The sequence below is a fragment of the Ostrea edulis genome, chromosome 6, assembly GCF_947568905.1.
Source record: "Ostrea edulis chromosome 6, xbOstEdul1.1, whole genome shotgun sequence".
Classification (NCBI taxonomy): domain Eukaryota; kingdom Metazoa; phylum Mollusca; class Bivalvia; order Ostreida; family Ostreidae; genus Ostrea; species Ostrea edulis.
Genome location: NC_079169.1, coordinates 46609832 through 46636288, shown reverse-complemented (window position 1 = coordinate 46636288; position 26457 = coordinate 46609832). Strand labels below are relative to the sequence as shown.

At 35.1% G+C, this 26457-nt stretch overlaps 1 protein-coding gene across 1 annotated transcript; it reads left to right on the top strand.

Annotated features, from left to right (window-relative positions):
- Positions 1 to 7509: 7509 nt before the first annotated feature.
- Positions 7510 to 25120, top strand: LOC125646824 (putative ammonium transporter 1). The gene is made up of 11 exons (XM_048873371.2): positions 7510 to 7818; positions 9824 to 9913; positions 12898 to 13134; positions 13320 to 13423; positions 13714 to 13851; positions 17851 to 18081; positions 18421 to 18559; positions 18728 to 18822; positions 20174 to 20300; positions 21316 to 21429; positions 23341 to 25120. The coding sequence occupies exons 1-11, from the start codon at positions 7722 to 7724 to the stop codon at positions 23550 to 23552; spliced, it is 1584 nt and encodes a 527-aa protein (XP_048729328.2). The 5' UTR covers positions 7510 to 7721; the 3' UTR covers positions 23553 to 25120.
- The last annotated feature ends 1337 nt before the right edge of the window (positions 25121 to 26457 follow it).

Genomic DNA, 26457 nt, shown 5'->3' with positions numbered 1-26457 from the left:
CTTAAAGCATATGTGTTGTAGATATACAACAATAAATAACAGTCGCATATTTAAAAGTTAAATGGAAAACAACTATGTTAGAATTCTCACAGTTACAATGTAGCGCTATTCGCACAATAACAACTGTAATATCAACCGCGATACACACTGAGATCTCTCTCTCTCTCTCTCTCTCTCTCTCTCTCTCGTTTTGTTAGTATATGTAAGCGTGGATCATCAGATCAGATGAAACACACGATGTATACAGTACTACATTGTAGTACACGGCTGTTCTAATGCAGTGCAGTCTCACGAGAGCGAGAAACTTTAGTTGAACACCGCTCACCCTCTTGTGAGTACAATGTAAAACTAGAGCAATTTCTTTGGTGCCGAGAAGTAAATATGGCGACTGCTGTAGAATTTCAGAACATGACTAACGCTGTGGCTGAGATTGTGTCGAGCTTGAGTCTGAGCTTAGACGACTTCTTCCTTATTGTTATGGGGATGATCGTGTTCAGTAAGTGTAAAAAGTATCGACTGCATGTGATTAACTATAAACGATGTTCATCTCTAAGCAATATTCATTAACAGTTACTCTCATCTCACGAGATTCGAGAATTACTTGTTTGGTTGTTACATTTTCAGAACTTTTCTACTGGTTGTATTGTATGCACTTTATCTACAACGATAATTTCAAATCGTGGCGGAGTGCCCAAGAAATTCTAGCTCATCTAAGGATTTGGTTCTCATATTATTCATGCGATATTGGGCGTTCAAATCTCATTAGAGCCATACTATATATAGTACATGTATATTACGAGTTCTGGATGCTTCACATTTAAAATTTGCATAGATTCAATAGAACATAGAAATTACTGATATCGTTGTATTCTTGTATTGCCGTCTCATTATTCAATATAAAAAATCCTAACATGTTTTCCTACTAACGTGATGTCTAAACATACCTTCCAATCATACGACCCGAAAACTCGCAGCTTCAAATGATTGCGTTTGTTGACGTAGCCAGTCAATTCTAATCCTGTGGCTATTCATTCCATCTTATTCGTTACAAGTTATGTAGTCGGTCTTTATCATAAAGACTAATAACTAATTGAAATTAAAAAAAAAAGCATAGTTTATCTAATGGTAAAATAATTGATTATTGAAAATCCTTCAAAAGCCTAGTTTGGCCCCGTACGCTCGTGTACCAGGGATGGGGACCGGACCAAACTAAGTAAGCCGCGTAGCCGTGAGGTTACCTATTTGAATAATTATCATTTAACCAAACTGGGATGATTTATATTTAAAATATTTTACTAAAATATTTGTGTGGATATCAGTTCACATTTAGACGTTATTGTGTAAGTATGGAAATTAATCGGGATTCAAATTGACTGGCTACCTAACATGACTACGTTAACAAACGAAATCATTTGAAGCTTTGAATTTTCGGGACGTATGGGGCTTTAATGAATATTTGAAGGTATATTTGGACACAAGTATAGTAGGTAAATATGTTAGGGATTTTTAATATTAAATGTAAAAGATGGAAATACAAGAATACAACGGTATAAGGCCTCAACCGTGCGCATTTTTTGTGCGCAATAAATGGAAGGTTTTTAAAAGGGGTGGATTTGTAGCTCTCTGATCTGTCCCAATATTGTTTCAGAGCTACAGTCTGTAGCTAAACTTAAACGTGCTCACTTTTGGTCCAAGTCTAACTTTTATAAAACGATCAGATAATGAACAATAAGTTATTGAACTTATATTGGTGCATATTGGCACTCATTGGGTGTGAAACGTTTGCAAATTTTTTAAACCCATCTCGGCCAATAACTCTATAATATTCAAATTTTATCAAAGATATGAAGAGAAAATAAGTTCAAAAGTACAGCGTATATATAAGTGTTTTTTTCCCCCAAAGAATCAGTGGGATGTATATTACTTTTAATCACAGTGTTTATAAAATTCAATATTTCATCCGGGTTTTTTTTTTATATAATTACTGATACTCCATCTCTAACTGCCCATACTAAATGTGTTTTATTGTAGATTGATCGGAAATTCGCGTCAGTAGATTTTAGCATTGTGTCGACAGGTGCATGCTGAATATGACCATGTGATGATAAAATACACATAGTGATCATTCGGCAATGAAAGGAATAATGAAATTAAGACGCTTTATACATGTGAGTGTATTCTGTATATCGAATCTAGTCTGTCACCAAATTAGTCAAAGATTCAAATACTTCCAGAGATATTCGAGAGTCGTGTCCTACTAAATGGAGAAGGTTTATTTTCTATGACTTGTGTTATCACATTCATTATCCTGATGATAATTATATAGGTTTTATGGGGTTTTGTTGCATAATAAAGACACTTTATGAGATAGACTTATTAATATAGTATGCGATATGTCACAATTATCTATTTATGTGTTTGTAACACTGACCATTGCTTTATGTTTGGTAACTCATTTGTCATATTGCTGATACATGTGCATGCCTGTAAGTATATAAAATCATTCTTTTCAAACTGTAGTTTTACATTCCCCTCTAGAACATTGAAAAGTTCGACAAGTATGACACTCGATATGTTTAATATTTTTTTCTCTTTTATGTGCAATACACATATACACATATTAACTCGATCTGTTTAATATAATCGTACTAGCACCTTTATTATGCATCAAAACCCAATAAAACCTATACAATTCTGGTTTCTAATAAAACCAGGATAATGAAGATGATAACAGAAATTATATGAATACCATATTATACAAAATAAACCTTTAAGGAGGTGTGCTACACCAGAGAAATTTGACGTAGATGAAAAGTGGAGGATATGTACAATAATATTTTGAAGTTGAAAATTTTCAAATTTACTTTATTTTGTCAAAAAATACAGTTTTAGTGGAAGGTAATCTGGAAAAAAAATTAAAACCCCTGCTGGACTCGAACCTCCGACCTACAGGTCAGCAGTCGGTATTCTTTTTTTTTTTTTTTTCTCTTTTATTGATTAACATTTAAACAGATATCACAGACTAATCATCAGTTACAATCACATTTAAAACACTTTGTATCTAAAATATTCTAACCTACTGAGCTACTCGGCTAGGTATTTAAATCGAAAAGGAAAAGCCAAATATTGTTGATATCGATTTGTTCATCCATGTTTTTAAAGGAAGTCAGCCATTATGACGATGTAGAGTACTACCTTAACAGTTCTTCATTTAGTAGGACCGTCGATAATTAATTTATAATTCTGACCTATTTATTTTTTTTAAATTAGCCACTGAGCACTGCAAAACTTCAAAGTTTACACAGATAGTAGTTTCTTCATCTGAGTGCATTTTGAAATTTAAAACAAAACGCTGCATCAATCGAAAATAATGCGTCAAATAATTACAAAGTAGAAAATTATCCCTTTTCTTCAGCTGTACATTGCCATTGACAACCATTTTAAACGTGGGTGTCATTATAACACTTGTAAAATTTTCTTAGTTCACAGAAACGCCTTTTGAGTCATGAATTAGAAATTGATATATTCTGTATTTGGCCCAAGAAATTAAATGTCATTCCTGAAAATTAAAGGTTAATCAGCAACATGCATGCATACTTCACTGCTGTAACAAGCACTAGTTTCTTTCTACACGTATCTATCGATCGATCTGTCTGTGTGTATGTGCAAGTGTTTCATTTCCACTCCAATTCATGGGTTTTAAGATTTAAATTTGACTTGGTCACTCATCCAGAAAATATTACATATTTAGATCAAATGCAACAACTGAAGGTTGTAACTTTGAATATAACCATACAGGTAGCATACATACATAAGTAACTGCTGTAAGAAACAATATACTTACAATTCATTTATAATTGCAATTTATTGAACCTACTTGTAAAAACTTAAATTGGTCACTTATCTGTAAAATATTGTTCAGTTACAGAATCCAAAGCGAGTTAGATTGAGTGAATCCATACAGTTCTTGTGCATGGACGTTTCATCGCTACACACGTACATAGTTGTATATATATCATAGTTACTAGGAATTGAACCTTAACCTGGTCTCTTATCCATATAATACACTGTATATCTGAAGGAAGCAAGGAATGTTTTATCATATCACATAAGATGTAATCTCGCTTTCCCCAGACTCGCGCTCTCGAGACTGCGCACTCATGCAAAGTCTCGAGAGCAATAGACCGGGGAAAGCGAGACTGCATATGATGAAATAATTTCGAGCTCACCGAATGGCTGAAATCCAACAAACTATCAAATTCACGTGCACGTGCCTTCAGTGCAAATCTCGTGGCGAAAATCATTGAAAATAAAAAAAAAAATGATACAATTGGTTGATATTTTTTGATCATCCAATGAAATATCGTGCCTCTGATAATCACACTCGACTAAACCTTGCAATCGGAAAATCGCTCTGTCTTTTCTGTCAAGGTGGCAGGGGACAGTTTCTTTGGTTTTGAAACATGTGGATAGAGGGTATACACCAAAGTCAGATTATGACAGACTAATGAAAAATCATATTTCCATTTTATGTCAATACTTGTATTTCATATTAGTGTAGTTAATAAATTATGACCCTAAATTACATGTAATCTATAAATACTGGTGCTGGTGCACAAAACATGCTCTGAGCAGGTTCCCCCTTTTTGCTTTGATTTTCCCTCATTTGGGCTAATCCGCACCACCCCCACACCATCACAGTACCAAACATGGGGATTTAGACACTGTGCACAATCAAGAACCCTATCTGCCCTTCTCAAAAATCTACCTCTCATATGGGGCCATCCACCTTCCCTCACAGCTACAGACCTTTTGCTAGACCCTGCATGTTTTCACCGGAATTTCTTCAGCAACTGACCACGTGTCTTAGTTTCGTATTTGCACCCATCTATATGCTAGGAATCATGGTGACACCTACATGTTGTATATCAACATTTTTACTAAGCACTCAGCTACATTTGACATGCATCCTAAAATTATTGTATACATTTTTACACATGTAATATCACTTCAAATACGGGGTAATTCCATTTTTTGAAAAAGTTGACCGGGCCTATAGTGCGAAACTGTCCCCTGCTACCCAAGACTGAGAGATGTTCCTATGGTATGTCTTGCAGACGACGCAATCGCAACTTCTCGGGTTTTTCCTTCAAGATCGGGAAATGCACCTCGATTGTATTATGGAAGTACGAAAATTGTACAAAATGGACCATTGTGTATCTAACTAATTAGTGATTATTAACATGTTTTAAACTTACTAAGAGTATATCTTATCGTTTCTAGCAACTATTCATGGGAAGACAGACAATAAATATTTTTTTACAATCTAATATTTAATTTGATATAAAAATGAAGGTTATCGTAATGGAGTTGTTTTTGGAAAGTCCTGAGAATGTGCGATTGGCAGACGCCATAAACAAGGTCAGATAGGTAAGCAAAACATGGGGCGAATTTGCATCACTAGACTACTTACAATTCGAACGGCTCCCGTCGCTAAAGATGCAGAAAACACTCAGAAGGTCACGAAAATTGATGAGAAAATATTTCGAAGTTATTTAGTGGAGAAAGGACTATCATCCAATTTCAAACCTCACATATAGCTTTAAATATTCAATCTTTTACATCATATTTGCCACATTGACAATAAACAATTTATCAAATGTTAAAGTTGACTACAATGTAAATTTTAAGGAGAATAGTTAAAAATCAACACCTCGCCAACCATGTTGTCGTTGGCTTTTGTTGAAAGTTTCAAATAAAATGAAGATTAATTTTGAATCATTAAATTCTTCGATTCTAATACTAAAACAACTTGTTCGGTTAATACATGCACGTGTATTGTACTCCTCGGGTAACTAAAGCATGGTATTGACCTCCAAATGTCGATAGATACGCCAGTACAGTGTATCCCTACAGGCCTCATTCAGGATTCACCACTGTTTACTACATAGACACCAGGAACGGAATCCACTTTGAAACATTTAAAATGGTCATTTATCTGGAGAGGGAGCTCAGTTACAGCATGATATAATTCTGTAACGTTGCACTTCTACATGAACGGGCTAAACACAACCATTCCACTACACTGTTAGAATTCTAAACCCTTTTCTGCAAAAATAATTTCTATTGACAAGAACTGATAGGAATTCGACCCCATTTTGGTTTTTTATTCGAACCCCATGGACCTCAATCGAGGTTATTGCACTGGTACAATATATGTGTGTCACAGACAGCGGGCCGGACGTTCTAGTACATGTAGATATACACATGTAACATATAACTGGACTTAGTATATTATCTTTCATTTAACAGAAGTCCAAGTTGTATAGTATTGCTAGAATTTCATGCATTATGAATTCTTTCGTCTTTTTTATTAAATGAATGACCAGAGTGTTTGCAGTAAGAAGTGGAGGTGGTATTGTATGGGTTATCATGATGTAGGATATTTTGAACATGTTAGCATTGTCATGTATAAATGACTTCGGTTATTACTAATAAGCAACATTTCGGAAATGAATTTCATTTCCTTAATTTAATAACGCGCTTCATGAAAAGTATTGATTTGATTTGAACATATTTTATTCATGTATATATAGAAAATGCATAGTTACATAAATAGGATTAGGCAGCAGGCGCAGTGCTTATACAAACCCTCTAGAGTACCACGGCTTGAAGCGTTGTGCACCCGAATGTTATTGTATTTAAAAAAAAAAAAAAAAAAAAAATTCATATACCGGTATTTACATTCTACTTTCATTTCTGTCGGAATTCCAGCTGTTAAATATTCGCGCATTGTTTATAAATACAACGCCTCAATAAGGAAATGGTTGTCATTATAATATGTACATGTATATCAGCTGCAAAATCATTGGAAATGTGAAACGTTTGAAAATGTAATAATTTCCCTGAATGCATCACAGCGGCGTTGCGGGGGTACCATATGTGTGAAATTATCCAGTGAAGAGATAGCCACAGGAAACATTTTCAGTATATATTACACTGTATATAGAATTTAGTCATGAATGGAAGGAAAATATAAAAGGGAGGGGGATCGGAGATAGAAAAGGAGGGGGAGGGGGAAGAAGAAAAAAGGGCCAGGGGTCGGGGGTGATGCTGGGAAAGGTAACTCCTCACCCCATCGTGATGTTCTCTAACAATAGGTAACATTAATATATATGTTCCATAAGTATCGCTAATACATGTTGGATGTCAGCCTGTTTATTTACGTGATATTTTATTTTCATATATCTCAAAAACATTATTTCAGAGAGAGAGAGAGAGAGAGAGAGAGAGAGAGAGAGAGAGAGAGAGAGAGTCAGTTAACTTATTTCAATAAAAGTCATCCTGTTCCCATTTTTTAAACACTCTAACTATATACATGTATCATTTGCCACTCGCATGTTAAACACGTTTTGATCACTCTGCCTTGAAATGATCACGTGGAGCACCAGAGAGATTTGCTATTCAAAACTGCTGATCTGTGTCCAGTTTTCCTTCCCACCAGACTGGGTGTGTTTTTCCACACATCCCCTCCTCCAATGCACATTTCAATACTTATATAACACTAATAAGCAGTGACCCAGAACGGCCAATCAAACGCTAGACAAGTCAATCGAGCGTACAAAAAAACTGATGTTAAGAAGGAATCATTGCGGATATCACAGCCTTACGGAGAGGATTTATTTTTGATAAGTTTGGGATAATTTTTCTTGGGTAGAAAAATGACCGGGAACGTTTCTGATGTTGCTCCGGGGCTCTCTGTGTTGGAGGATAACATGAACCACTTCTTTTTGATTATCATGGGAATGTGCATTGTTTGTAAGTGTTTTCTCATTGTGATAGGGATATGTTTATTAAAACTTCGAAAGGTCGATTGAGTCCTTAATTTCAATAAAATATACATGTATAAATAATTTGATTTAAGAAAAAAAAATTACAATAAATATTACTTAAAATTCTAGATATTTTCCTTTCTCACAGATTTGATTTTGTTGAATATTAAGAGCAGTAGCATATAATCTTATATTATTCATCCAGGTATTTCATTTTTATAGTTTTGATTAACAAAAGCTTTAATTCAGTAATGGGGGAGGGGGTCGTACTTGAAGGACAAATTAATTTGAAATCTTGTATTGTTAGTAAATATAAGTATAAAATGCATTTTTGATTTATCTAAGTTAGAAAGGAATGTTGTCGTTTTGAAGAAAGTTATTTACTGATGTGGAAAGTTAGTATCAGAAGAAAGGGGATATTGTCATCGATTGGAATCAATCTTTATTGTCATGCAACAAAGACCTATTTACCGAATAAGTCGGAAGGGGTCCCATGGGCAGTTAAAGTAAAGAAATAATTTGTACATAGATCTAGAGTTATTTGTGGATTTCTTTAGGGTTTCTTTTATCTTTTAGTTTAGCTGTTTAAAAAATGCTACCCGAAGCGTCATATGTAATAGTCCATTGTTACGAGATTAGCAAGTTTATCTACATCACGTAACCGCCGAAGTAATAAGATACGCTTTGTTAAAAGACAGTTATAGTACGATTAGTATATTTGTCATGAATAGTACCTACCCATGGAAGCGTGGGTGTCCCCAGGCTTGGGCATTGAAGCGCACTACTGTCGTTTAGTTTGCAGTACTTTTAAAGGGTTCAATATTTGGGTCTCCCACTGCCAGAGTTACATTGGCTTTCCCCGACTTCGCGACGATTTGTCAAAGATGCTATTCTTATTTGATAAAGTAGAATGTTAGAACATGTGTACATAATCCAGATCCCGCACTAAATGTACAAATGTATTTTACTGTAGTCCACCAGCGAAGACACGAGCACGACTCGAAAAGTTTTGTTATAAAATATTCACTGTATGCATGCCCCATCTCTTACATGTAGCATTGGCTGTACAATTCAAAATTCATTAGATACTACAAATTAAGAAAAGAAAATTGATTATTATATGTGTGTTTCATCATGTGCTACATGTGTGTATCTCTGTCTTGGTTTCGTATACATGTATATATATATAAAGGCACATGTATACATGTAGTTATTATGACATTTAGAACATAAACCTCAGTATATTTGTGAAATTTGAGTAATAATTGTGATCTTGGGTTTTATTTGCTATAATATTTCTGAATTACACGTACATTATCAAAGAGATATGCATCAAAGACCATGAATAATAATGTCGATGGATTTAATTCTGACACTATTATTACTTGTATCGTCAAGTTTTTATTTCAAATATCCTTTTGTGAACAAATCAAGGTATTCTATACCTGTAAGTGGTTCGGGCGGAGAGACAAACGGAGTCTGAAGGTTCCCGATCTGCGCTCTCGCCATACCTACATGTACAATGCTCTTAAAGTCTTCCCAATATTTGCCTTCATTTTAAGTACACATGTACCTTTAAAAACAAGGACGATGTTCCGCACATCATAGATCGGATGGCATCTACTTCAAACAACACAATTTCGAATCCTGCATGTGCATAAGAAATATAACAAAAACAAGCTATAATATGAAGCAAATTAGTCCTACAGGTATATAAAAAAAATAAAACAAAATCATCTATTATATGCAGCAAATTATATGGCCGGTCCAGAAAATGATCAGTGAAGAGGATGGGAGTACGAGAGTAGATGGTACCTCGTGCTGTAAGTTACGACCCCATAACGCCACCTCTAGATCCGCTACTGAAGTAATCAGTCCGATCTGCTGTATAGTGTATATGTACATGTACAAAATAGCCCTCGAGACTTGTAATTAGATTTACGCGAGCGTAGTGAATATTGAAATAATTTTTGTTTTCATTTTTTATACAGTTATGCAATGTGGATTTGCCTTCTTAGAAGCTGGGGCAGTTAGAAGCAAAAACACAACGAACATCCTCATAAAAAATGTTATGGATTTATGTAAGTGTGTAAATTTGAGGAGGCGGATACATTAGCGATCCATCACTCTTCTCATGAATAATGTAGCAGTGTGTGTCATTTCTTGTTGTCTATTAATTATCAGTTCCTTTGTGAGTTTAATGAAATAATTTTACTGCATCGTATACGTAGAACTAGCTTCAACTCGCGCCAGCGCCGGTAACTTTAGAATGAATATAGAATAACTTGACTTCACAGACGCATACATATACACACACTTAAATGCACGCACACATTTGAAGTGTTTTGAGATAATTGATGATGTAAAATTCACAATTTGTAATTAACGTCATAGTTTAACAGGTAACTCCTTCCCTTATCTTTGGTAGCCCATCACAGGCACTTGTTTCTGTAAATCATTTACTAAATGACTTATGACCTCTGTATACTAATAACAACACAAGGTACCTAGCTTCAAATGACACAGAATGGCACCCCCTGAGAATGTCGGCCTTTTGAGCTTCCAGGGAATATGCTATGTAAATGTATTTACTACCGTTGTATTGTACAATCATTCAACTTAAAAACCATGTATGACATGACTGCATTCGTTGCTTCTTATCGCCGAAAACTGCAACAAAACATGGATTTCCCGTTTTATACCACGAAGTGCTATGTACTAAAAATTGTATATTCATTGTGTTGAAAAATAAAGTTTCATTGTTTTATAATCGCAACAAATTGATACGATGTTTATTACCAAAAAAAATCTTGAACATATTGCTTTGTTAACAAAATAAAAAAATTTGAATTGAAGACGCTGTACGCTATTTTTAGTTACTCAAAAAAAAAACCAAAGCTGTTCGTACGTTTCGGGATTTTACATGTCATCAGAAGATAGAAGCTAAGACTTCCCAAGTGGAGATTTAAAAATATTTTCGTGTCGGAATCATTTCTGATGAAGATAATAATGAAATTATGACTTACTATAAATACAACTTTGTTAACTAGTATGAGAAATATGCAATTAATGTTTCATGCAGATCTATGGAAAGTCAGAGAAAATACAGATAAAAGATTATTTGGAAGTATGCAAAATAGAGCAAGGAAAGTTTTTTTAGTGATGTGTTATTGATTTTGTGGTACATGTATGTATTGATGTGGCAAGTACCTGTTGTTACATTGAAGTTTTATGAAACCCACCATAAGTACCAAGAACGCTGCAGGCACATATCAATGTTTTTCGGAGACGACTGGCCAACCCTTTTAATTGACAATGAACATTAACTGTTATTTTCATGCATGCAAATGAAGATATATTGCGAGAATGGCCCCTCCACTATTTTTGATAGTACTATGTAGTAGTGAATGAGAAAATATTAATGCATGTAAGCTTGAAAGTTATGAATTGAAGCCCTGGAGCAAAGAATGACACCCCCCCCCTCCCAGCCTGAGGGAAAAAAATTGAGACAGCAATGACGAACACTATATAACACCACCACCACCACCCCCACCCCCACCACCCATCTTCGTTAGCCAAGGGTTTTCGGTCCACTCCGCTCTCCATTTATGGGGAGCGGAGTGGACCGAAAACCCTTGGCTAGCGAAGATGCCCACCCCCACCCATGCACACACTAATTAAGTTTCTGAAGATCTTTATCATGACTATTATATTTTTATCATTATCTGTCAGGAAATTTAAACAAGCCATGTGCAACTTCCAACTTCTCCGGCGAACCCCCTCCCCAGCATCCCTAATATTACGGATCTGTGCCGATATGGAAAAATTCACAGACATCTGAAGTATGGACACCCCCCCCCCTTTTCTGATTTTTTGGGGCGGCGATTATTTCTCCGAAATGTGTGGATTCCCCGTCTATTCCATCCTAATTTCGATTTATGTAATCGTAAACATGCTTTTTTGTAAGCCTTATACTTACCTTATACTGTTTATAATAAGTATATTCTATTATACCAGTCCAGTAGAAGGCCAATCTCTAAAGCTTGTGAAAAGCGTGAAACGACTACATCAATCGAAATTGGGTTGAGAGAGACAAGGAATCCACACATTTTGGAGGAATTGTCACCGCAAAAAAAATCAGAAGGGGGGGGATTATAGTTATAGTGTCTGTGGGAAAAAAAATATGGGGGAATGGAGTCCCCTTTATTTTTTGTAGCATTTCCCCCCTAATGTTAGTAACTAAATTATATAAAATAAGATCAATTGTGGTTAATGGTCACCATTAAAATCATCCTTTTGCCTGTTATTTTTAATTAATCTCTGATGCTCTATCTTTCTATAAATAACTCTAAAGAATTCCAAACGTAATTTTAGAAGAGCGTGCTAGCCAGTCAAAATCGCCCACGTATTCTGCGCGGTATCAGTACATAGCACTTCGTGGTATAAAACGGAAAACCTATGTTTTGTTGCAGTTTTCGGCGATAAGAGGCAACGAATGCAGTCATGTCATACATGATTTTTAAGTTGAATGATTGTACAATACAACGGTAGTAAATACATTTACATAGCATATTCCCTGGAAGCTCAAAAGGCCGACATTCTCAGGGGGTGCCATTCTGTGTCATTTGAAGCTAGGTACCTTGTGTTGTTATTAGTATACAGAGGTCATAAGTCATTTACAGAAACAAGTGCCTGTGTAGCCCATGCAGGGTTTCTGAAAGTTAGTGAGAAGGTTAGTGTGTCAATGGGCACTAGTATTTACGAATATAGAGCATATACTTGTATCCATCTATATTTAGAATATTTTTTTTGAAAATATGGAAACAAGCCATTTGTTTTTATCAACGTATGGATTTCTCTCCGTTAAATCTCGATAAAAACTTTGATATGTACCTGTGTCGCAGGAATGCATGGGTGTTTAGTAAATGATCAATCAAAGAGAGTAATTATTTATGATTTTCACTTCTAACTATCCTTTAGCAAGCAAGAAGTTTTGCACACAACTGTATATTCTTTTAACCTGTATTAATATAAGTCATTTAACTTGTCTCTCTTTCGTTTGCAGTCATTTCCGGAATTTCCTACTGGCTGTTCGGCTACGCCTTCGCTTTCGGTGATGGCGGCACCGTGGACAAATTCATAGGGCTGAAGTATTTTGCTTCATCCGATCTCCCAAAGACCAAATACGCCATGTTTTTCTTTCAGTTCACTTTCGCCGCTACTGCGTCCACTATAGTTTCCGGGGCAGTAGCAGAGCGGTGCGAGTTCGTGGCATACTTCGTGTACAGCGTGCTCATAACTGGTATGTACATAGGAAGGGGATAAAAAAGAGAAGGAAATGGAACATAAAGTTATAATTTTGTGAATTAGAAAGAAGTGTTGATGTAGATTCGTGGCTCGTTCATAAATGCTTTGTCAGCTGCATCATACTAGCACGTTACAAGTAGCAACTAATACATGTATCACACATTTCCTCATTACTTGTAGGTTTCATTTACCCCGTTGTCACACACTGGGCGTGGTCCTCTGGAGGTTGGCTGACGGTCGGTGACACATACTCCGCCCTCAACAACCAAAGTGTTGGCTACCAGGTAACGGAGCTTTTTAAAAAATAGACAATAGGTGTAACGAGCATGAAAATACTGTCGCGGAGTTTGCTAATCATTAATTGTTTCATGGTTTTTTTTTCTGTACATAAAACATCAGAGAGACTAGATTTAATATATGACTGTTTTACATGAGCATGCACAAAAGTAAACAATTGTTTATGACATGTTGTGTAGGTATACGAATACAGAAGTTTACAGTTTATGATGGTTTATCAGAACAATATTATTTGATGTAATACATGTACTTTCAAAGTTAGGTTATCTATCTGTAGGACTTCGCTGGTAGTGGAGTAGTCCATGTTCTTGGCGGGGTAGCTGCCCTGGTCGGAGCCATCATGCTCGGTCCAAGAATCGGTCGATTTCATCGCAGATCTGGGACAGTTGCCACAATAAGAGGCCACTCTGTACCGGTAAGTGTAATGACTGCTCCTATATTTCAATAACTACATGTAGTTTAATCTCGGTTGAGATTCGGCTCGTTTGAATATTTGGACTGACGCCTTCACCGAATCTCGGAGCAGTCCTTCATAATTCATGTCTGGAAATTTACTTTCAGCTTCGGCCAGTTCTAGCAATTAATGTGCACTAAGGTGACACTGCTGTTCGCTTCAAATCAGTTAGTTGACTATTAAACCAAATCTGTATCAATATTAATGCTTTCTTACTTACCGTCTAAGTGTGTAAATTCCATAAAATAAACCATCACTAATTTTTCCGTTTAAATGAAGACTTCTATGGCGCAATATTTTATCTCCCAAAATTGAAGAGTTCCTATAGTTTGTTTTTTAAATTAGCGATATGCAAGTAGGTACATGTATGTAGAGATGCAATGTATCAGTAACTATATAAAGCAGACTATAGGAACTCTTCAATTCCAGGAGATAAAATATTGTGCCATAGAAGTCTTCGTTTGAACGAAAAAAGTGCCTATTTTCATTTTTGGATTTTTATACCTAGATGGCAAGCAATACAAAATTAACAGTGATAGAGAGTTAGTTTGATAGTCAAATCACTTATTTGAAGCGAGATTACATGTAGTTTAACGACATGTGTTACATTCCCTATAGCAATTTGACTGTGCTGTCTGAACAGCTAAAGTTGACCAAATACCCTAAAACACAGAATGTCCGCTATCGGGTCCATAGTTTAATAAGGTAAATAGCTGAATGTATCCAAATCAACGATGACAGTGATACAGAATTATGATAAATGTATATGTGAGACTAGTGAGTTCCCGTATATAAACATGCCGAGTCCATAAGAATGTGAATATGTTGAATACTGCAAGAAATTTAGAGTTACAATAATACTTCTAAACTTAAGAAATATGTGTATATCTGAACATGCGTATATTACGATTCTAACTTATATATATATATATATCTATTTATTGCAATTCCACTTTAAACAAAATACACAAATGAAGAAATCAAAACACTGTCATACAAAATTGTCGATCATAGAAACTTTAACAAATAATTAAACATTTTCTATCTATAATCAACTCATAGAAGTAGATGAAAAACAGCAAAGAAAGTGCCTTGAATTAGCAGTGGAACTTCCAATCTCTACCCAGAGTTATCGTTCCTTGCACTCACTTGCACCTCTGTCAACGTCTCAAGGGTTTTACAAGATTTTTGTAAAATGGCACGTATGCTCAAATAAAGTATGGTTTTGACTTCAGTTACAAAAATATACGTAAATAAATAAATATTGAGCAGATGTCAAGTTATTTTGTGACACAAGAAGCATTGGTTTGGGTTGAAACGTAGATATTGGGTAGTTCTATTGCACCAGGCCTATACATAGGTACATGAAGAATATATAGTAATGGAAAAAAAAATATACAAATAGTTGCTTGTCCTACATTTTCCCAATATTTTATAAAATAGTTCTTAGTTTTATTAGCCGTAAAAAAGGTGAATTTACATGTGGAATAACATTGCTTATTTTGAGACGTTAACAGAGGTGTAAGTGAGAGCAAGGAACGACAACTCTGGGTAGAGATAACTGCCTAATGGCAACCGAACTAAGCGCTCTGGACACAGACTATCAATTATTTTGCTATACATTCCTTTATAACATAAAAATTAATATAAAAAATTCCACCGCTTCAACTTACCTGAAAGGTGGTACAAACTTAGAGCAGTTCAAGTCCAAAAATATTTGTGAATCTCAGGAAAATCCACCGCACACAAGTCCTGTTATGATACCGCAAGTAACCCCTATCCTGCATATTTCCCTTTCCCTTTGAGAAGCAGGTAAACAATGGCCTATTTACACCCTTCCTACTACACACTTGAGAGCAGAATTTCCCATTATTATAATTTTTTTTCAGACCCTCTTCTTTCCACCCATGCCTATTACACAAATCCACCCCACATACATCCCCAAGAATTTTTAAGAAAAAAACCTCAATTTATAAACAGGCACTACTTGCGTGGTCAATGAAATAGGGGTAAAATTAGTAGTCTGTAACTGAAATAGGGGTAAAATTAGTAGTCTGTAACCCTCTGTAAGATAATACAGGGACAGATAACTCTACTTCTAGACTTGTTTAAGTCTATATTTAATAATCAGTGTTCTCTTTAATACTTTTTGATTATGCCAAAAATAGATGTTTGGTTATATTTAAGTATGGTAGAGAGTAGACATTTGGACGAAATGATAAAGTAATAAAAACTGCATAACTCTAGTTCCGATAACGTCAAATTACGGAATGTAGGTAAAGAGAGATAACTCTAAAATAAAGACCAGAAAAACTGAGAAAGCACATTGCCATTCACATGTATATATCGTTATATTTCTTAGAATGTGATATAATACAACAAACATACTTTTTAATCCTTTGACAAAAAGCATTAGAAAACTTAAATGAAATTTTCTTATAATTGTAAAGACCTGTAGTTTGTGAGGGCATGAACAACCCTTTAGCATGATGTCTGTAAAGCTAGGCCCTACGTGTATGCAAAATGAAAACAAAGCTTTGTTGCCCATTCCCGTCTCAGATAACGTATATGCACCTCATTCGATGAAAAGAAAAGTGGATCCTAAATGTGGGATTTTTCAACAACTCTTCATTCAGTAATTGTACTTTCAAAACAACACGCTGACAGGCACTGGTTCACTGCCTCACTACGCTGTATACAATTAGATAAATTTTAAAAGACATGTACTGTTTAAAGTTCAGATTGTACAACTTACTTGAATTGATAATTTTATGATATTTAATTGAAAATCAATTCAAGAATTGGATTATTAATTTTTCAGCATTGCACACTTTTTTTCTTTTACATGTACAATATGACATCTGCTGTTCCAGTGTCGTTTCCTGTAATCGCTCCTTGTCCAACGGATTAGGCGAGAATTGTGGAATATAGTTAGAAAAATGCACACAATAGAAAGGTTTAAAAATGTAAATATAAGCAAAAAATTATTACATTTTGAAAGATGTGGCCTTATAACTGCAACGGTGTGTGCAAACAAATTTTCACAACGCGCTTTATTCGATTTGTATACACACACTGTTACAGTTTTTGAGACTACAACTTTCAAAAATAATAATTGATAGCTTAATTAAATATTAATTACTCAAACTTGCTATTAAAACAATAAGCACTGAGATATTTACATGTACATGTAGGTTCTTTAACAAGGAGACATATTGTTTTTGACATCTCTGTCCGTCGCAACACAGTTTCTCACCCAGTGCTTAGAGAAGTTGTGCAAAGTGTAGGTGCGTAAGCCACTTTGGCTATTTGGAGAAATAAAATATTTGCAAAAAAAAAGGAGGATCCCAATGTCATTCTTGTTTAGGTTTTCCGAGTTGTAGTTTTGATACTCGGGGATCTCCCTATTATAGGGGTTGTAAATAAGTTGTCAACTTCTTGAATCGTCATTAACAGATCCTCTATTATAGGGCCTGTGAATAAGTTGTCAGCTTCTTCAATCATCATTAATAAATTACAATTTTCACCAACAATATGTATTCTGTTGTTAATCATTGCCGAAAAGAAAACAGGAACAAAGCAGTGGGACTGAGAAAACCACTTTCTTCAAACATGCAGTATTTTATGTTATAGAATTGGAGAGCATAGATCAATTTGGATTTGATTGAAACTTGATATTTTTGGTACCACATGTAATCGTACATGACACCATGTGTTCTTTTCGGATAAAATTGATCTCATTGGAATTTCGTTAATGTGACTTGGAATTCGTCTTTTTGATACACTTGTTTTTTTTTTTTTTTTGTTTTTTTTTTTGTGAAAACAGTTTCTATTATATTTTAAATCAAATTGGTATGCAGTTTGACAGAAATGTTGTTTATACATGTATGAAGGACACGTGGAGTATACAAATGTTTGCATTAAAAACAAACAATAGTTACATATAGTTTTTATTGACAGATAGCTGCTTTAGGCGGATTCGTTCTTTTCTTTGGATTCCTGGCGTTTAATGGCGGTTCCCAGCTATCAATCAGTAACAGTGGTGACGGAGACGCCGTGTCCGTAGTAGTGGTCAACACCATCATTTCCGGTTCCTGCGCAGCTTTTATGTCGCTCATTCTCAACCGACTTCGTGTGTTCGGAAATACCTGGAGTCTGCTGGTGACCATTAATGGCGCTTTAACTGGAATGGTACGTGTATATACCGACACCCAGTTATTCAGGAATAAGCGTTCGCTTTTTCATTGTGTATTAATTTCATGTGATTTTTTAAATAGATTGGATAATGTACCATGTTAATTTATAAAATTAACTAAAATATGTTGGAAACAAATGCATACATTATAAACAAATCACGCAGCAACAAATTAGTGTAAATTTCCCCTGCTGTAAATGAAAATGGTAGATGTACTCAATACATGTTTATCAATATAGTATCATATATACTTGTTCTTGTAGAAGTTTAACTGAACTATCCACATATAATTTTGTTTGTATAATCACTTAGAAATTTCACATTATCGTTAATAGGTTTCCATATGTGCTGGCTGTAACGTGTATGAACCCTACGGCGCGTGTGTGATTGGAATAATTGCTGCGATAATCTACAGAATCGTCTCCGTGATCTTAGTCAAAATGAGAGTGGACGATCCCCTGGACGCTGTTGCGGGTACACCAGCATTATCTTGCTTCTAATAGAGTGGGGAAGTAACAAAGCATAAAACTAGTATTGTTCTCCTTTAGTCTGATTCTTATGTTTGGTGATTTATAGAGATAACGTGTCGTTTCACTCACACATACACAACATTAAAGAAAAAACAACAACATTACTTTCTAGTGCATTTTGGAGGAGGCGCCTGGGGACTTGTTGCTGTTGCATTCTTGGACAATACCGATGGAATATTTTATGCTACGGATCTCAAATCTGCTTATGTAAGTAAATGCTTATACTAATCATGCAATCCAAACATTGAAACTTATTGAGCATATGTACATGTTTGTTTTAAGTCCCAATCGAAAAACAAATTCACTCGCGTAGCGACGCCACCAGCTTTGGGTGAAATATTAAACCTCTATGATCCGATGTTTATGTATTATTTTTGTACATAATTACTTTCAAGCTGATTAATTAGTGTTTAAAGTTATCAACTTTAACTTAATTACATGCTTGAAAACATTTGTACGTAAAAGAAAACAGAAAATTATTTAGAAAGTAAATATAGTGCGATACGCATAAATCATCCGGAACACCTCGGACATTTCACCCAAAAATACGATGTTTTTCGGTGAAAGATCCGAGGTGTTCCGGATGACGCATAAATCATACGTCTGTTAGGCGTCTGTAAATAGCCCCACGCGGGTCAGGGGAATCCCAACATGATGTATTAACTCAGACGCAACTGTCTAATTTTAAGGCTGAAAGATCGTAAAACAATGAATTACCTAGAGGTATATGATATTTTTATTTCTATCAAATTTATGGTACGGTATTGTTGTAACAAAAATACACAGCTTTACACAGATAAGATCACCGATGATTTGAAAGTGTGAACTGCATACGTGACTGTCACTTGAAATGGCCGATTGACGGTTGTTAGTAAACACCGATTTGAAATCAAGTAATTCTGGTTCAAACAGGTGAAAAAATGCATGACATGTACAACCTCATATATATACTGTACATACATGTAATGATTCAACAGCAGTTTTACAAGATGGAAATCCGGACCATGCAACAAAATAATAATAAATAGAATAAAAATATAAACTAGCACTAAAACTAAACTACAAAACCTGAGAACAAACGGAGCGTCTACACATTAAAATTACCGAGTGTAATATGGGCCAATAAAAGGTCTGTTCTTAACGAGCATCAAGACTGAACTGAGCTTATTAACTTCTACGCTAAATGAAGTCGTAAACAAAGAACAGGTTAACTAATCGGTATGATTAAGGGGATAGTCAATTCTTTGTTTGTAGGTGGGTTTTTTTTAAATATTTAGTTTTCATTTTTATGTAAATATTCTGTCGTTCTGAAGAAGGACAGGGCGTCCTGAAAATTCGACTATTTCAAATTGTTCGTGTTGGTGATCTTCTAGTTAGTGCTTTGTATATCCTAATCTAGTTGACCTCGTATCTACATCCAGATACCACATGTGGATTCCCGTATCAGTATCAACAGAGAAACAGAATTGAGGCATTTATGTATCAGAAAATGCAAAAATATATCAATAATTGATTCATCTATGATCAGTTTGTGTGTGGTTTTTTTTTTTTCAAACAGAAGCTGGGATGGCAGTTTATCGGATTAGTTGCAATAGCAGGCTGGACAGCAGTACTATCATCTCTAGTGTTTGGAATCCTTAAAGTCCTTGATATACTCAGAGTGTCCAGAGAAGAAGAACAGAAAGGTAACGGCTAGTTGTATTCGTCTCACCCGCGCGTTCACAATTTATCGCTTACTTTATATCGTTGGTATCGGGCACGATATTTCACCAAAAGGGATCCCAATACTAGGACTAATTTAACATCCGAGGGTATATTTTCTGACGAACTGTACGTCAATGTATAATTTAAATTCACTCTTATATAATACAGATACTGGATATTTATCTGAATTTTTATCCCAAATTCCAAATGTGTCAACTACCAGAGTCTTATATGCACGATTTTGATTGAATATGCATGGTGTGTATCCTCGCACCTAAAATTGTGATTGCTCATATAAATATTAAAAAATGAATAGTTAAAGGCAAATATACACCTTGATTGTATATACAAAATATTCTTAGTTTGTTGATTTGGAAAAAGCTTAGTGATTGAAACATTCCTCGAACTTTTCATTGGGCTCGATATTCACATAAACTATTTCCATAAAAAAGAAACGATAAAGCTAAAAGTTTAGACAATCAAGCTCATATAAGTGTTTATTATCACAACAAAATTCTACTGAAAAACATTGATCATGATTGTCGCGCCGAATACAACTACTCAAGGTACATGTAATTGCATTCTGAAACACGGTAGCTGCTTCTTAATTATTGATAACCATATACATTACAAGTTCAACAGGAGGATTGTTTGTTAACACGATACATAAATGAACATATATGTGTCGTCAATAGTATAAATTCACGCACGGTTAGCTTCCAAAAGTTGTTTTCAAAATTCATGTACGTCATGATAGCCTACATGTACACTCAATTAATAAGTCGGTTATCGATATATTTTCTGGTTCATGTAGACAGAGTAATATGTACATTTCCACACTGTAGTACAGGTAGTTGACTGAATTAAATGATGTGTGATTAATGTGAAGCATTTTGTTAGTCTCTGAATTCAGTGAGTTGTCGGTTCAATGATTTTGATTTGAACATTATAGATTATGTTGACATGAACAAAACTGGAATAACCTTATTTCTTCAGGTTTGGATATCCCTAAACACAATGAACCTGCCTATCCGGTGGAGGCGTATGGACACGGCCATATTGAACGTCTGATTCAGATACTGGAGAATAATCCAACGATTGTCACACAAGGTCAGTCAGTCTGAAAAAAAAATTAACTGTGTCTTAATTATTTCAGGGGGTAAACACATACCATTGGGTCAGTTGCTGTTTGACGTGTTTCATACCGATTGTTAGGCTGTCCTTGACACATTGATTTTGTCAACGGATCACTCCGTTTACCTGATCAAGATATAGGGCTCACGGTGGGTGTGACCGGTCGACAGGGGATGCTTTACTCCCCCAAAGCACCTGATTCTACATGTACCTCTGGTATTTCCAGGGGTCTGTGTTTGCCCAACTCTCTATTTTGCATTCCTTATAGGAGTTATGAGATTGATCACTTAGTTATCTTAACCTTTCTTATAACTGACACATGCAAGGAAGTAAAGTTCTAGTTCCGTGTCAAATAACAATATGCTACTAATGAAAGTTAACTATATATTTACATTTTTAATGTTTTTCCTTGAAATGATAACCTTTTCCTGATGAATGTGATAAACGTGCATATGAATCTTGATACATACAGTTTAACTCGTCTTAGCCCAGCCGACTGTGATAAAAATAGTTCCCCTACGACTATTGCCATGGCTGGGAATTCCGACCGAAATGAAAGTAAATGTAAATATGAAAAATAGAAAAATACGTGAGGGTATGAACTGTTACGCTTCACAAAGTATACTGGAGTCACTCGTCACGGTTATAAATTCTTGAAAGAAATGTTAAACAATATAAAATCATTCAATCATTTCTTAAGTGTTTTAAGATGGATTGTGTAAATATAGTAAAATCTACAAAATCGGGATAATAGCCCTTAGTACAACTAATTGTGAATAGAATATTGTTAGTGTATGTTTGTGTGTGTCCGTTTGTGTTTAAGATTAAAAGAGAACCATCAAACTGACGATGATCACGGTTTGCATTTTTGGCATTAATGAAAAAGGTCATTGATGAAATATTTCTCAGAATTGGGATTCATACATTAATCACGACTTCATTTATGTGCAAGTTGACAATACAAAATAATAAATGAACGAGTTGACTATCGACTTGGTTTGGCATGCGACATTCGATTCTACAGGTATATGCAATTTTGTCAATTTGTGTATGCTTTATTGCATTTATTTTATTTGAATTCATTTACATAAATCATTTACATTAAATCAATAAGTCATTGCGTATAATTGTTTTCTAATTTGAATTTGAGAGTGTAGCAAGTTAACGTTTGACTTCAGTGATTTTGACATACTTTATCATAAAGTTTCTGTGTATGTTGCCCTTTAGTTAAACGTCAGTGCACCTAAACCCTGAGTCATTGTTTATTATGTTGGATTTTGAAATCTAAAGTGATATTTGTCATCAGAAATTTATATTAAAACATTTCTGAAAATATCGATATTATTTTTAGATCATTGCGGTACATGTAACGCCTAGTGCTAATAACTTGTTGTCATAAACAATAGACCTTTTAATGTATTTGGTCTCATTACACTTTTATGCTTTACTAATGCATTTACAATGTATATAAGGACCTCCGTGGCCGAGTGGATAGAGCATCGCGCTCAAAATCACACGGCGTGAGTTCGAATCCGGAGCGGTAAGTGACATAGTTGACATTCGGAAGGTCGGTGGTCTCTTCCCAGATACATTGTTTCTGGGTTTTCTCTTCCACCAATAAAAATTGGGCGCCACCAGATAACAGATGTTCGTGTTTGATTTGATTTATATGTGGAGAAAAGCAGTCTGAATCGTATCAAGTTTGCATAAAATGGATAGGGACGCGGTTGATGTCAAGTTCATTTCACTTAATATAAAAATGTATATGCTATATGCAGCCCCAGAATGCTACAGACTCTGTATGTACATAACACAGTTTTAGAAATATATATATAATCACTTGATCTATATGTATGACGATTATTATCATTGATTTGATTACTCTAGGATTCACCAATGTGGCATATGAAAAAGAAGTCACAGACAAAGGGCCATACGAAAATCCAGAGGCCAATCATGTTGTTGAGAATGGTGGTACGGGAAAGACAGAGGCTAATCATGTTACTGAGAATGGTGGTACGGGAAAGACAAATTCAGCCGATAGCACTCGCAATTCCCCTAAAGGCGTACGCTTAACAGTCAACAACACGAAACTTTGAGTATTTAAGTACATGGTACATATACACTAGTACTCGAATAAAACTAGGTCCCAAAAATAAAGCATAATTTCAAATTAAGGCAATATAAACATGTACACAGAGATCTCTATGACAGGTTACGTAATACAACTGTATATGTAATGTACAGATGTGACAGTTATCATATATTGACAATGTTAGATGTAAATATTGATTTGTCTGTGTGATGATTATAGGTTATAGACTTTGTATGGGAAAATATGACGACCGAGTTTTTTGGCGCGTAGCCGGACCGAGCTTGCGAGGTCCGTTCGCGACAAAAAACGAGGTCGTCATATTTCCCATACAAAGTCTATAACCTTTTCATTATATACTTTCAATTTCATTTAGAAACTAACAATGATTTTATTTTAAACAATAACTTTATCAGTTTAACTGAGTAAAAGATGAAAAACACGAAAAATTTGAAAATTAACGGCGTAGAAATTTGATTGTGACGTAATGTTTGCGGGCATATATCGTGTGATATATGCCCGCAAACTTTTAAAGAAAATAGAAGAGATGAAATTGAAAGTATATAATAATTAAATATATTGTGTTGGTAAGTTGCATGTAGTCACCCATACATTATCATTTTTCATTGTAATTCAGAAAAAAATGATATCACATGATTTATTATAAGATATCGTATAACAATCTACATAATAATGTACAAGATATAGATAACCTCATGTTTCCAAAAATACATCTAAAGAATAATATATAATCTACAATGAAATTGTAAACCTTGTGTTTTCAAAAATACATCTAAAAATAATATATGCTACAATTAGATTGTAAGGTTAACCTTTTGTTTCCAAAAATAGATCTGAAATAAATATGACATTGTGATCTAGGGAAATAATAAAGCAGTTGTACATAGTATGCTGATATCGGTCAAACCATTATTTTTCGCACCAAACAAGAACTAAAATCGACCTCGGACTTCGTCTTCGGTCGATATTGACATCTTGCTTGGTTCGAAAAAACCATAAATTCATGTATTCAGCATGTTATTATTAGTATATTATGATTTTTATACATGCATGTGCAAATCACGGGGTTCATTTTCGATATTGTACATGTTATTAATTTGATAATTTCAATTGTACATATGATTATTAGTCCGCTGTATCCTTTAGCTACATGTACATTCATTAAGAGCCACAGTTTTCCATCGAAACTTAAGAGATTATATTGCTGTTAAAGAGTGAATATGTACTTAGAATATCATTTACATGAGATGTGAAATTACATGTAAAAGCATAGAAAGGTTCTATACTAAGGAGGAACCACAACAGGCTTAAAGTTTAACAGGGCCACATAGAAAGTATCGTTTTAAGATCCTTAAGACTGCAAACACCCTCGTGTACTTGTACACTGCAAATCATACACCGGTGATAGTATCTATTTAGATACCGTACATATACTCATGGACGACTGTTCAAATCTATATAAGGTTATGCACATCTCTAAAAGACCGGAGAAACTGTTAATAATACCAGTGATAAAAATAAGTTTCTGTACAAAATAAAGAATGTAGAAAGAAATGTGTTTATAGTTATTTCTTACCAGTAAGAGTGAAAGATGCAGCATTTTCTTAAAAGATAGTAATATAGAGTGCTCTGAACGCATGTTCCAACGCCATAAAACTGGTAAATGTAATCATGCATGTAAAATTAAGGAGATGTAGTCTGGACATTAGTTTGGATGGTAAGGGATGTAGCTGTGAAGTACCACTGTTGGTTGTATATTATCCATATTTGATAATATTCAAAATTTGGTACTTTGCTAGTTTTTGGCTCACCCGAGCTGAAAGCTCAAGTGAGCTATTCTGATCGCCTGTTGTCCGTTCGTCTGTCTGTAAATTTTTTTTACATCTTCGACTTCTTTTCCAGAACCACTGGACCAATTTCAACCAACCTTGGCCAAAAGCATCCTTGGGTGAAGGGCTTTCAAGTTTGTTCAAATGAAGAGCCATGTCTCCTTCAAAGGGGAGATAATCACAAAAATGCAACACAAAAAAGGTGGGGTCACAGGGGGGGGGTGTGTCAAAGTTTTGCATACAAATATATAGGGAAAATCTTCTCAAGAACCACTGAGCCAGAAAAGCTGATATTTGCAAGAAAGCTTCCTGACATAATGCAGATTCAAGTTTGTTCAAATCATGCCCCCTTGGGGTTGGATGAGGCCACAATAGGGGATCAAAGATTTGAATACAAATAATATAGGGAAAATCATTAAATATCTTCTCAAGAACCTCTTGGTCAGGAAAGCTGATTTTTACATGAAAGCTTTCTGACATAGTGCTTATTCAAGTTTGTTCAAATCTTAGCCCCAGGGGTAGGATAAGGCCACAAGGGGGGGGGGGTCAAAGTTTTACATACAAATGTAGGGAAATATTTAAAAATATTCTTCTCAAAAACCATTGGGCCAAAGAATTTGACATTTACATAAAAGATTTCTGACAAAGTGTAGATTCAAGTTTGCAAAAATCATGGCCTCCAGGGGTAGGTTGGGGCCACAATAGGGACTAAGGGTTTACATGCAAATATATATGGAAAGTCTTCAGATATGGGCCAAGGTGATTCAGGTGAGCGATTTGGCCCATGGACCTCTTGTTTGACACCGAACCAACTATATCAAATATTATTAACATTGATGAAGAACTCTTGTTATTACTGACTGCGGGAATGAACTGTAGTTAAGATGTATTCGGACTGCAAATCTTACAACCTAAGAGGGGCGTTTAGCTTGTGGTCCTTAAGGTAAGGTTTGCGACATTTTGACATGTAGCGAACAAAGTCATGTTCCTTTCCTTGTCCCATTGCTTGATGCTTGTTTACATAGTTGAACATACAACTGTAACCTTCGCAACATATAAAGC